Genomic DNA, 14,837 nt, shown 5'->3' on the forward strand with positions numbered 1-14,837 from the left:
TATACTTGATTTTTCTGGTGGAAAACAAAGGCATATTTCATCTTTCTCAGATGGTGAAAGTATTAAAATATCATAGATTTTTGAGCATGAAGGGAGTTTAGAGGTCATAGGGTAAAGTCCCCTCATTCTTTATAATTAAGGAAATTAGAGCTCAAAGAGTTGAAATTATTTGCCTAACTCCACATAAATAGCAAATGGAAAAGCTAGGATTCATATAGATATTACCATTGCCGCTGCAGTTTCTGACCTGGCAATCAAGATCGCAAGTTTAGGCACAGCCCTTTTGTGTATTGCATTTTTGAGTAGGAAATTTTCGGTAGCCTCCATGGGGATTTAGCTGCATGACTCCCATTAATATGACTTCAGAGCAAGTATTCTTGCCATGGAGACAGTAAGCAAACAGGCTTTAAAAGCACTATTAATAGTGTACAGAACTGCAGGTGCTACTTGGCTATTCTTTGTGATGTTGAGAAAATGAGACAGTAACCAGATCTTGGATCTTTGCAGTAAACATAATGATGGTGGTGAAAATCAACCTTTCTCTGAGGCTGTTCCTATTACCATTCCTTCTTGAAGAATCATCTTCCGTTCAGCCACATTACCATGGTGATGTGTTTGCATCTCAACAAAACCATAAATCATAGCTCTGAATGGCCAAAATAGACTCTAGAGTTTTCCTCCCATGCCATTATGAAAGAGCGACAATGTATCATAGTAAAAAGAATATTAACCTTGGAATCAGAAGATTTCACTTTGGGTCCTAGCTCTACCATTTATTGTGGTATTGTAGGAAAATAATTTTATTTTTTTAAATTTTTTTTTATTTTGGGGGAGAAAATAATTTTAATTTGGACTTTAGCTTCCTTATCTAGCTAGACAGGTAAGTAGTATAGAGGATGGAACACTGGGCTAGAAATCTGGAAGTTTTATCTTTCTGAGTTCAAACCCAGCCTTGAATATTTACTAGATGTGGGATCCTAGGCAAGTCACTTAATTTTACTTGGCTCAGTTCCTTATCTGTAAAATGATCTGGAGAAGGAAACCAGTCCTATATCTTTGCCCCAAATCCCCCAGAACCAAAAACAAAACCAAAATCTAACCCTCCCAAAACCTGAAAAGGGACCATGAAGAATCAGATACAACTGAACAATTACAATTTTTTCTATTTCTATGAAAATAATCATTTTCTATCTTGTACTTTTTGAGAAGCATCCATATCTATGGCTTATTGGACAAGAAAGCAGGTCTCAGAGTTAGGAAGGGCTTTGGATTCTGAGCAAGTCACTTAAGTGCCTTAAACAACTCTTAAAGACAATTAGTTGTAGCTATGTCCCATCTGTAGTGGTAGAGGCAGTTTCCTTAGAGACAATTCTGTGTATCAATGAAATCATAGGTCTGATCCCCCCAAATTGTAACACTTCGTACAACTTATATCACAAAATTGTTATGAGGAATATAGTGTAATTGAAAGAAAACTGAATCAGGCTGGATGTAGTTTTAAAATCCTATTTCTGACACACTAGTTTTATAACCAGGGACAAGGACTTTACCTATTACTAGCTTTAGTCACCTATAAAATGGAGACTAATAATACCTTTATCATTTGTTCTACACCTACAGGGTTGTTGTAGTACTTATTTGAATAAAGTATATAAAGTTCTTTTCAAAAACCTATTAAATGTCATACCATTATTGTTAAATGGTAAAGTGATGTGGAAATACAATTTATTTTAGAAGGAAAGAATGCTAATATATCCTGCTAAGTTTGGACTAAGTGGAAGTTAGTTAAAATCATAGTTCTACCATTTACTACCTGAATGACCTGAATGATTTTTGAGTCTATAGTTCATCTGTAAAATGAAGGATCTAGATTAGATGATCTCTGAGGTCCCTTTCAGCCCAATATTTCTTATCTTATTTTCCCATGTTTACAATAGGATGCCATTATTTTTTTAATTTAATAATATTTTATTTTTCAAATACATGAAAAGATAGTTTTCAGCATTCTCCTTTGTAAAACCTTGTGTTCCACATTTTTCTCCTTCTCCCTCCCCCTTCCTCAAAAAGCAAGCAATCTGATATAGGTTAAACATGTCCAATTCTTCTAAATATATTTCCATATTTGTGCAAGAAAAATAATATCAAAAGAGATAAAATACATGAGAAAGAAAAAAAATCCAGCAAGAAAACAGCAACAAGAACAAAAAAATGAAAATATATGCTTCAATCCACATTCAGGCTCCATAGTTCTTTCTCTGGTTGTAGGTAGCATTTTCTATCACAAATCTCTTGGAATTGCCTTGAATCACCTTATTGGTGAAAGAAGCCAAATCCATCTCAGTTGATCATCCTATAACCTTGTTACTGTGAACATTGTACTCAGTACAATGTTCTTTTTACTTGGTTCTTACTTCACTTAGCATTACTTCTTGTAAGTCTTTCCAGGCTTTTCTGAAATTGGTCTGCTAATCATTTCTTACAAAATAATAATATTCCATTATTTTCATGTACCATAACTTATTTAGCTATTCCCCAATGCCATATAGGCAGCCATCATTTTGATTAATACCATTGATATTCTCAGTGCATAGAACCACACATACACATACACAAATCCTAGGCCTGGATCAAACTCTAGTAATATCTCAATTCATAGGAAATTCAGTAAGAAAGCTAGAGGACCAAGAGTCATAAACATAAGATTATAAATAATAATAATTAATTTTAAAAAGCAGTGTTGCACAGAAGTAGGTAAACCTAGATTGAAGTCAGAATTTTTCAAAAACCATTTTTATATTCTCACCAAAAAGGAAAAAAATAACAATGACAACATACAACATTCAGTCTTAGAATCATAGCATTTAGAGATGGAAACTATATTAATGGTCATTTAGTTAAATTGCCTTATTTAGCATTCAAAAAAACTAAGACTTAAAATGGTTAAATGATTTGTTTAAGAGCATTTGGTATCTGACCAGGATCTGAGCTCAGTTTTCATCTAATTTTCAGCTACTTGTCTTTCAATGACAAACCACTACCCTCTGAATTCAGAGAAAAGTTTGATTTTTTTCCAGGATTTCTATTTTATTCATATATCTCATAGGAAACATTTCATAGAGTTAATTTCCCCTCTTTTGTTTATATAACTTTTTTATTTCCTTGAGAGAAAGATTCTACAAAAACATTCAAATGGAATTTTGACAGCTAAATGAAAATATATACTGAGCTCTTCAGAAATATCTGTAAACTGTCTTTATAGAGGATGGAAATATAATTATGCAAAGCCATCTTCACATAGAGTGAATGAAAAAGAACATATTATAATCATAAACTTAAGAAGAGAAAGCCTGGTATAATATTGTCAATAAAGACCTGGCCTTTGGGCCTAGAAAGCCTTCTGTGCTTGAGTAGTCATGGCCATCTCCATTTGTCTTGATCTATATCTGACCACTGAATTCAGATGGTACTGGAGGGGAAAATGAGGCAAGTGACTTTGCACAGTCTTGCCTCACTTAAATCATGTCATCACCTTCCTGATGTCATGGTCCTCTTCTAGAATGAAGGAAAAACAACAACAACAGAGTGCTGGACTCATTCAGGAAGATGAATTCAAGTCCTAACTCAGACTGTGTGTGACCCTTATCTTAGTGCTCTTACTGCCTCTTAGTGCTCTAATCTAATCCAGGGCTTCTTAAACTTTTTTCCACCTGCAACCCTTTTCACTGAAGAACTTTTTGTGCATTCTTGGGTATATAGATATATAAAATAGATATAGAAATCAAACATTTATTGATAATAAATCACAATTTTATAATTTCTACTTTTAGTTATAGGATCCCACATGGGTTCATGATCCATACTAATCAACTCTCAGACTATCAGATTGAAAAAAATAATTTTCTTCACTAGGGAGTTACCTATACCAAACATAAATATCTAATGCCTTCCTGTAGATTTAAAGCTGGAATGGGTTTTAGAGACATTTGACTTCGTTTCTATCTTACTGAACTTTAGGGGGTTAAATTACTTTTCTAAAGTCATACAGGTAGGAAGTAGTTCTGGTCCACTGATTCTTAATATACTTTCCACTATATCAATATATATCTATGTATAGAAATATAGTTCTGAAAAACCAGGCTTTGATAAAATGGAGCAATTTGACTATTCCTTTAAACCCAAATCATTCTGGTTTTCACTGATTGGTCAATAAAAGTTCCAGTCCAAGCCTTATTTGGTCATTGTTTGGGTTTTGATGGTATAGAGTAAATGTAAATAGCAACTCTTTTTATTCTGGCCAGAAATTCTGAAGGTTTTCCCCTTCCAGACTGATTCTTTTGTGAAGGCAAACTAGGTCATCTTTTGCCTCAATTCTTGTTCAGCCTTTAATTATCGAATGCTACAGACATTCTGAGACTTCAGAAAGACCTTTTAAAAAAAAGGTCAAAGTGTCCTACTGCAACAAAGACCATCTCCAGTCATTCTGACCTATGTCTTGCCACTAGATGACTCTGGAAGAGAAAGGGAGGCTGATGACTGCACAGCTCTGTTTTGCTTAAATCCAGTTCACTTACAAGTTAAAGCATTACCTTCTGAGTATCATTGGTCTTCTATAAGAACAAAAAATGAACAACAGTATCAATTATAGAAACAAACTAAATAACAGTGCATTTCCAAAATTAGGGTCATATCATCTCTCTCTCTCTCTCTCTCTCTCTCTCTCTCTCTCTCTCTCTCTCTCTCTCTCTCTCTCTTCCTTCTTCCCTTTATCATTATCTTTTCTCACTCTCTTCCTCCTTCCTTTTATTCATTTCTTCCTTCCACCCTCATTTATTTCCTCCCTACTTTTTTTTTTATTCCTTTCTTATAATATTATTGGCTAAAGTTAGGTTCTTACCATTGGAATTATTGAATGTAAATCAACTAAATTTAGGGTTTTTTTCCTTGCTACCACAAAAAATGCTGTTAAAATATTTTGATGTTCATATAGATTCTATTCTTATCATCCCCTTGGAGTTAGTGCCTAGAAATGGAATCTCTGGGCCAAAGAATATGGGATTTTTGTCACTTTCTATATATTACTCCAAATTACCTTTTTTTTTTTGGATTAGTTAACCTAAAGGATACATGGAAATTCAACAAACCAAAAAAGGGAGTAAAGACATCTCAGGTCAGGTCAGCAAAATCTAAAATGGTTGAAATGGAAAAGATCAGATTATGTTCAAAGGAAAGAAAATATTTCAGAATGTACATGGTGATAGTGGGGTAATATAAAATAAAATTGCAAAGATGGAGTGATACCAAAGGTAGAGGGCCTTAAATATCAGACAAAAGGATTTGAATTTTACTTGATTAACAACAGGGAGCTACTAAAAATTTGTGATCAATGGATGTGAATGATCAAGTTAATACATTAGAAAGTAACATGTAAATAATGTAAAAAAATAAGTGGAGGGGATGGAACAGGAAGAAAGAGGAGACTGGAACTCTTTTCATAAATAGTTACTATGTATGACCTTCAGCAAGTCATTTAATTTCTGCTTGCCTTATTTTCTCAATTTTAAAATGGGAAAAGCAGAGATATCCATTTCTCAGAGTTGTTACAAGGACCAAATATATGTAAAACTTTTACTACAGTGATCATTCTCAATAAATTCTTGTTCCTTCCTCTCTTTATTCATTCATAATAATATGTAGCATCTATATAGTGTTTTAAGGTTTTCAGGGCACTTTACAAATATCACTTTCATTTGATCCTTACAACAGTCCTGTGAAGTTGATACTGTTATCATCTCCATTTTACCTTTGAGGAAACTGAGGCAGACAGAAGTTAAATGACTTGCCTGGGTTCATTCAGCTAATAAATATCTGAGTATGGATTTGAACTCAAATCTTCTTAATTCTAAGTTCAGCTCTCTATCTGCTGTGCCACCTAATTACTTCTAACTTACTTATTCATTTCACATTGATTCAGTGCCTATTTTGTACAGAGTATTACACTACTTAGAAGTTTCAAAGTTTAGATATAGCATAGTCCCTCTCTTCAAGAAGTGTTGGAATCCTTACTAACTGCTAAGTAATTAGAGTTGATCTAATCTTACAAGAAGATGTTTTGGGCAGAACCTGAAACAAGGTACTAAGTAGAACTACCCATAATCCCTCTCTCTGGAAGGAGCATAAATAGGCCAATGGGCCAGTCGGAGGGTTCTTCAGAGAGTGAAGAAGCTACAAGTCGAGATTTCACCGGAATGACATGAAGATTGGAGCTGGCTGGAGGCTGAAGAAAGAAGAGGCAGAGGCTGAAGGACCAGACCTTTGGATTTGGTGACATTCGGAGGGAGCTCTTGGAACCAAGCAGAGAGATAGGCCTCTAAGCTAACCGGGCTATATTGGAAATAATAAAAGATCAGAACTTTTATCACCTGGCTGTATTTTGAGAAGAAAAAGCTCACAACAAAGAAGCGACATTAAGAAGTTATAAAAATAGGATAGGGTTCATGACATTGGGAAGAGAGAGGTAGGGACATATGTATGTAAGAAATATTATGGAGATAGAATCTACTTATAATGAAAATTAATCGGAGATGAAATGAAGCAGAAGAACAAGTTAAGAAAATACCAGGGTTTTGAACATATGTGACCAATCAGCAATTCGCTTAACTGCTATGCTTTCCTAATCTATAAAATGAGGGATTAGGTTAAATGTCCTCTAAGGCTCTAAATCTATGATCCTATGGAAGATTGAGTGACTCATGGTGCTACTGACATAAATAATAAAGTTAGATGAGTGACAGGTCTCCAGGAAGAGATCATAAGGGTAGTTTTGAACATATACATTTTATATTATTATATACACTTTATATTATTATATACACTTTATATTATTTATGTTAGTCCAGGGATGTTTAAGTTTAATCAGATCTTGGCATTTGAGAAGCTTTCTGCTCCCTACTCTGGCTGCTAGTAAATGGAGGTGATTTTGCCTAGCAACATCACTGCATAGAAACAGCAGAGTTCTGCATGTGGTAAGGGAAAGAGAGTGGGGGTGAAAGGGGAGGTAAGATGAGATGAAAGCTCATGGCCTATCAGAACAGTGCTTTAGTCGGATGCCAATATCAGGCATATCATCTGCAATTCCCTGTAGTTTCAGAAGGATAATGAAAAGCTGGAAGAGAGGGGGTAGAGAAAATTAATAGAAGGGCAAATAAAAAGACTTCAGAGATTGTAAGCTGAGATTGTGAATAGGCTCAATTGATACAACCAGAATAATAGGAGAAAGGATGAAAAAGAAGCACAGTTTTTCACTGAAAGGAGAGAATTAAAAGAAAGGGAAGGATGTGTCTATTAAGATGGCTGGAGAAGGAACAATGACCCAGAAACAAAGGGGTAAAATTCTAGGCTAGATATCAGGAAACATTCCTCAACAGTGGATATTGGTACTATTGGGAAAAATATTTAGACAATATTAAACTGTGGAAACTGAAAAATCATTATAGAAGCAATATAAACTGGCAACCTAAATGATACTAAGAATGGTTTTGTTGCTTTATATTTTTTTAAAAATTCACTAAGCCTATAACATTCTTATCAGTTCTTTCTGCATTATGGAGAAGAACAGAAATGTATATAACTGAAACAGTAGATAATCAGACTAATAATAATAACTAGCATTTATATACACTTTATAGCTTGCAAAGTACTTTATTCTTGTTATCTCATTTGATCCTGATTTATTTTGTAGTGCTTATACATGTAGTTTTGAAGACAGGGACCTTTTTTGTTTTGTCTTTGGATTTCTGTTGCCTAATATAATACCACAGTGCTTTACACAGTACTTTTACACATATTTATGGAAATATATGCTTGTTGTATAAAATCAGATAGTCGATTAAAAAAATAAAAGCATCTGCTGGGGAGACAAAAAGGTGAATAAAACATGATCCTTGCCTTCAAGTTTATTTTTAATTGTATTTTATTTTTCTAAATACATGTAAAGACAGTTTTCAACATACATTTTTATAAAACATTGTATTCTAAAATTTTGTCCCTCTCTCCCTTACCTTCCCCTTCCGCAAGACAGCAAGCAATCTGATACAGGTTAAATATGTGCAATCCTTTCAAACATATTTCCATATTTGTCATATTGTACAAGAAAAATCAGACCAAAAAACATAAGAAAGAAACATAGAAACAAAAAGGTGAAAATACTATGCTTCACTCTTCAGTGTCCATAGTGCTCTCTTTGGATGTTCTCTTCCAACTGAAGTTTATTGGAATTGCCTTGAATCACCACATTGTAGAGAAGAGCTAAGTCCATCACAGTTGATCATCATGTAATCTTATTACTGTGTACAATGTTCTCCTGGTTCTGCTTATTTCACTCAGCATCAATTCATGTAGGTCTTTCCAATCTTTTAGAACAATAATATTCTATTACCTTCACATATCAAAACTTATTCAGCCATTCCCAAGCTGATGGGCATCTACTCAATTTTAGGAACTTATAGGAAGGGAAAATAAAATATACCCACAAACATCTCTACTACTAGTTGTAATTTGAAAGGGATATGAGAGATCAGGTCAAGAGGTCAAATAGTGTTAGAACTGAAAGGTCCCTTAGAATTTGTCAAATCCACTTCCTGATTTTATGAATGAGTAAACTGAAGTTCACTAAATTTAAGTGATTTGCCAAAGATTGAAAATGTTATTTAAGTTATATTAGAAGTGATGTATTACTTAAAACTAGGAGAAACTGGAAAGGCATGGAAAAAATGACATTTGATTAGGACCGCAGCCCTGAATAGAGATTGCACTGGTGGAGCTTCCACTACTTTAGTGGAAGGGTATAGGGGGAATGGGGTGAGAAAGAGAACTTTCCACATAGAGAAAACATAGTGAGCAAAAGTGAAGGAAGAAAATAGATCTATCTGGGGAACAGAAAATAGCAGTAGTTTTGGAAAAGTAGGTTGGACCAGAAATTATAATTAGAGTGATACAACAGGAATGTGTCTCAGGATAAAGAAGGTTAGGATAGCACTTTAATTCCTGCATTATAGAACAACTGAGATTAGTACCTTCTTATTAAAAAAAAACTAATAAAACTAGAAAGTTATACTATATAAGAAATAATGATAAGGATTTATATCCTTATAGGAAGGTTCAGAAAAATCTCATGAAGACATATAACTGTTATGGAGTGGAAGGGAGCGGAGAACATTGTATTAGTAACAGCAATATTGTGAAGATTATTAATTGTGAAAGACTCAGCTATTCTGATCAATACAATGATCTTGATAATACCAAAAGACTCATGATGAAAAATTCTGTCCACTTTCAGAGAGAACCAATGAACTTTGAGTGCAAGTTGAAATGCATTTTTTCACTTTATTTTTCTTGCCTTTTTTTAAAGAACATGACTAATATGGAAATATGTTTTACATGATTTTACATGTATAGTGGTTATCATATTAATTTCCTTCTCAGTTTCTGTTTTCAAAGGAAGGGCCAAAAGGAGGAAAATAATTTGGAACTCATTATTTAAAAATGAATGTTTTTTAAACAATACCACTACCAGGTCTGTTTCCAACATGATTAGGAAAAAAGAAAAGAAACTATCTGTTCTAAAATAGTCATTCTCGGGCAGCTAGATGCAGTGGATAGAGTATCAGCCCTGAAGTCAGGAGGACCTGAGTTAAAATCTCACCTCAGACACTTAACAACTTCCTAGTTGTGTAACCCTAGGCAAGTCACTTAACTCCAATTGCTTCAGCAAATAAAATAAAATAAAATAGTGGTTCTCTTTGAGGTGGCAAAGAACTGGAAATTGTTGGAATGTCTACCAATTGGGGAGTGGCAGAAGAAGTTGGTATATGATTGTGATGGAATATTATTGTGCTATAAGAAAAAATAAATTCAGTGAATTTAGAAAAAACATGGATAGACTTGGCACAAAATAATGAAGAGCAAAATAAGCAGAATCAGGAGAACATTGTACAAAGTAATAACAATATTGTTTAAGAACAATTTTTAGTGTTTAAGTCATTTTGACTATTATAAATATCCAAAATAACTGCAAAGGACATATGAAGGAATATGCTAGCTACATCCATAGGAGGAACTAGTAAATAGAAGTAGATATAGAATGTTTTTACACATATACACATATCTGTATCCAAAAGTAGCTGTCTCTAGGGTGCAGGGAATGGGAGAAAAAGAAAATTACATGATGGCTTTAATATATATATATATATATATTTAAAAGAAATATCAAATTGTATATTATATATTTGTAGTTTCATATACAATCATCTTTTTTCTATATATGTTGTTATAGAAATGCTTATTTTATTTTTTAAATTCAAAATAAAATAAATATATATTTTTAAAATGACTAAAAATAGATTAAAAAAAAACAAAAACAAAAAACAAAAAAAAGGAAAGCTCTCAGATTCTTCATCCTTGTTGGCACCTTTGTCTCAGTTAAGCTCTTTCCTGAATTTCCCCATTCTTTCCTTCCCCCAGTAGAAATCTTTTCCAACCTAAAGCCAGAAAGTAACTCAATGTTTCTGTCTTTCCGTGAATACTTGTGGGGTTACTTCCTTGTAGCTTCCTATACTAAATTTGTCATAAAAATTGATTGGAGGGAACATTTTATCTTGGTCAATCCAAGTATTATTTGAGCTCCTCATTTTGTGCACAGGAATGACTAGTTATGGTTTTGTTGGGACAAAAAAGAGAAAGATCTTGAATGTCAAGCTGAAGAGTTTGGATTTTGGTGGGTAAGTTATAGGAAGGTTTTGAAAATTTTTAAGTGGAGGAAGGGGTAATATAATCAGAGCTATGTTTTAGGGGAATTAATCTGATGACTTTGGAGGATGGGTGAAATGGAGGAAAATCTAACTTGATGGAAGCTATTAGAAAACTATTGCAATAGTCAGCTGAAGGGTAAATGATGGGTCTGAAATAGGATGATGATAGTAAATCTACAAGCATCTTTGCAGGTATTTCAAATAGAAATGTGTAGCATGTACAAGAGATTTAACTTCCTAATTCTTTAAAATATCCTATTATTAAAACTTTCCTAAGCAGGTATCATTTGAACTAACCATTGCTGAATTGCTGGATACTGGGAAGAAAGCAAATTGTGCTGATAACATTTTGCAGCATAATGAAAGGACCAAATTCATCTAGAAGACCTGGGATTGAGTCTTGGCTGCAGTACTTACTAGCTGCCATTTACTATTATTAAATGAGTTCCTAACTTCTTTAGGCCTCAGTTTCCTTATCTGTAAAGTTGAGATAATAATACTTGCATTTGCTCTACAAATATGAGCTATTAGTCCTTAACAAATAATCCACAACAAAATGAAAAATCAAGAGTATACACTGTATCCTAATCCTTGCTACAATTTCTTCCTCTGTTTTGCCCTGTAGTCTTCCTTTCTATTGTTCTGCTGAGCTTTAGGAATAATATTAGCTTCCTCTATATTTTCAGCTCTTCTTTTTAAGCCTCAACTTTATTTGGATTTTAATTGCATTCAGATCCTAATTTATTACTTAACAAGTGTCTCATAAACACCTAATTAATTTTGATTTCCTTATGTGTTTGAGAGTGGTTTATAAAGGAAAATAGGATGATGTTCCCATTGCTCGTAATTAGAGTTCACTTAGCAAATAAACATTGTGGTTTTTACTCTGATGAAGTCTCTGGTCAGAGTTGTGATATTTTTTTTTTAACATCAAGTAAAGGAATTCCACATTTTTAAGCAGACTCAGAAAACTTCCTAATGAAAATCCATGGGCTGGGGGAAAGTTCTCCTGTGTTTACCATGTTTTACCTTGCCATATTTCACAGTATGATCTAATGAGAAGAACATTGGACTTGGAATCATAAGATCTAGGCCCAAATCGTGTCTTCATCTTGCTGCATGCTTTGGGACACATTGCTTTATTTCTCTAGCCCTTGCATTTCTGATGTGTGCAATAGGTAGGACTGTATCTTGGAATATTTTTACCTGGGGCAAAGAAACCTGAGAAGGCAAAAAGTTGGGAGAGGAAGAGGGAGAAGAAGGGCATTTGTAAATGCCATCATTGCAAAGCTGTAATGGCAAGGGAAGGAAGTTCAATCATTAACATCCCCTTCCCCATGATGATGAGGTGTGAGAGAAACCCTCAGAGAGCCATTGGTACCCCAGGTGGGGTCAGCTAGGGAATGATCTTGAACATCCTTGCATTTTGTTTGTGTGAGTCAGTGGAATTTCTGTTGTTGTTTAGTTAAAATGGTATAGGAAAAAGAATAGAATAGGACAAATTGAAGAACTGTCATAGGTATGGACCTCTCTATCTTACTGAGCTTAGAAGCAAAGTCTTATTTACTTTATCCTGGTTGCAACTTTTGGAAATAGGAAAAATAGTTTTTTTGACTTCTTTATAGGATTGTTGTGAGGTTCAAATGAAATGTAAAAGCTCTGTGGAAACATTAAAACACTACACAAAAAACAAGTTATTGTTACTTGGTAATCATTGCTTTCCAAAAAAAATAAATCTTTAATATTAATGCCATGTAAAATTTTTAAGTAGATTTATGTTTATTTTATTTAACTACCATTATAAGGTAGCTAGGTGGCACAGTGGATAGAGGACTTAAACTGGAATCGAAAAACTTACTAGCTGTGTGGGCCTGGGTAAGTCACACAACACTATTTGCCTCAGTTTCCTCATCTATAAAATGAGTAGGAGAAGGAAATGGCAAACCACTCTAGTATCTTCACCAAGAAAATACCAAATGAGATCACAAAAAATCAGGCTCAACTGAAAAAACAACTATGAGAGATTCTTTTTGATAAATTATTTGCCCTGAACTTTAATAAAAGGTGAGTATTTTATTAAGAATTTTAATGTAGATGATCAATATTTCTTTTTTCTTCTATAAATATCATTTTAGAGATATAGCTCAAGGGAGTGGAGAATTAGAAGGATTGATATGGGTCAAGCACACCGATATTCTGTTATTCCCAGTTACTGATTGAAAATATATATCTTTATTGCAATATTGAATATATCAAGGGAAATTATAGCTTTATAAATCCAGTAAAAAATAAAATGATTTTATGAAATGGGATCAGGAAATTATTTAAAACTCATGTTTTTAATAAATCTTTTTATTATAACAATTTTAGGAAGACTTCTTTAATTGGAATAAGGAGAAAGGTGAAGAAAGAGAAGATTTTAGAAAATCAATTCCTAGCACTTTGTGCTTCTGAGATATAATCATTCTCTCAGCAAAAATTTTGATGGATGAACTACTTGGTTACTCTCAGAATCATGAAATACCTTCCTTATGCAGTTTTGCAAAGGGTTTATGAATTTGGTCAAACAAGGATAGCCTTATTTGGACAGGCATTTCTTTAGGTATTTCTCTTCAACAGAACCATAGAAAATTGCGAAGGAATATTGGAAAGCACTTAATCCAGTTTTCATTTAGTTGTATTTTATCTTTCCACTTTAAATACCAAGTCACTATTTTTCTACTTTAAAAAACATTTTAAAATGTTTTGTGTCTTTTGAATAAATATCATTTTCTACACCAACACTCTTCAGATTCAACCCTTCTTTGTAACAAAACAAAAACATTCAAGACAGAGACCCTGTTTGACAATATGTATATGATAAAAGTATAGCATATATATATATATATGACCAGCTCTAATTATTAGAATATATATATATATATATTCTAATAATTAGAGCTGGTCATATATAGAATGGGCTTTCTTATGAGTTTTACCTCACTGGAAACCATCAAGGAGTGGCTGAATAAATATTAGTCAGAGACATTAAAGAGAGTATTAACATTTTGGGTTGGTTTGAATGGATTCTAATATGCTTTTCAACTTTTGAATTATCTGATTCTAGGAAATATGTTTTAAGGAAGCAGTTGTAGAATGATTTAGGGTATTTATAAAACATGATCGATCTCTGACATCTAAATAAAGATAATGAAAATGATTTTACTCTCTTCTCTTTTCTTCTAGAAAAAGCAAGTGAGTCAGACGAAGATTCGGGTGATCTCAACCATATTATTCATCTTGGCAGGCTGCATTGTATTTGTAACAATTCCTGCAGTCATTTTTAAGTACATAGAGGGATGGACAGCTTTGGAATCCATATACTTTGTGGTTGTCACATTGACCACTGTTGGCTTTGGTGATTATGTGGCAGGTAAGAAATCTAGGATCTGTGTGTGTGTATGTGTGTGTGCATGTGTATGTGTGTACATGCATATGTATTAAAGAGAAGGAATGGGAATATCTTTCTTAATGAAATTTTTCAATTGGTCTGCTGAAATATCTTTGTAGAGTCTGACAATCAAAATGGCGCAGAATACTAGTGCTTCTTCGTAGCTAGCCACAATAGCGGCACACTGGGTCAAAGTCTCATTTAAAATCCTTAGGCTTGGAAGATGCAAACAGTACCAAGATCCTGCAGCAGAAGAAAGATAGGTTTGCACATCTCTGAAGCTTATTTCTCTTACAATTTTATGAATTATGTATAAGTGAAATTAATCTCCTTCTAAACACTAAATTCTCAACTCTTTTAGTACATGATAGACCAATATCACCAATGAATATTGATAAAAATTATAATACCAGCAAAAAGATTAGTAATTTATTCAGCAAATTTTTCACTATGATTAAGTTGGAAATATGTCAAGGATAAAAGAATGTCCCACATCTGGAAAGCAATTCTTGGAATTAATTATTTTAATCATATTAAATCAGAAACACTGATTATATCAATTATTATATTAATAAATACAGAAAAAAATCCATTGGCAAAAG

General features: G+C 33.4%; 1 protein-coding gene across 1 annotated transcript in view; it reads left to right on the forward strand.

The window, feature by feature from the left end:
• The window catches only part of KCNK10 (potassium two pore domain channel subfamily K member 10), a 156,624-nt gene that overhangs the window by 125,963 nt on the left and 15,824 nt on the right, over positions 1-14,837 (forward strand). The window contains exon 5 of the mRNA XM_051977456.1: positions 14,031-14,217. Coding sequence (XP_051833416.1) covers positions 14,031-14,217 — 187 coding nt within the window. The remainder of the gene's footprint in view (positions 1-14,030; positions 14,218-14,837) is intronic.

Source organism: Antechinus flavipes, chromosome 2, assembly GCF_016432865.1.
Source record: "Antechinus flavipes isolate AdamAnt ecotype Samford, QLD, Australia chromosome 2, AdamAnt_v2, whole genome shotgun sequence".
NCBI lineage: Eukaryota > Metazoa > Chordata > Mammalia > Dasyuromorphia > Dasyuridae > Antechinus > Antechinus flavipes.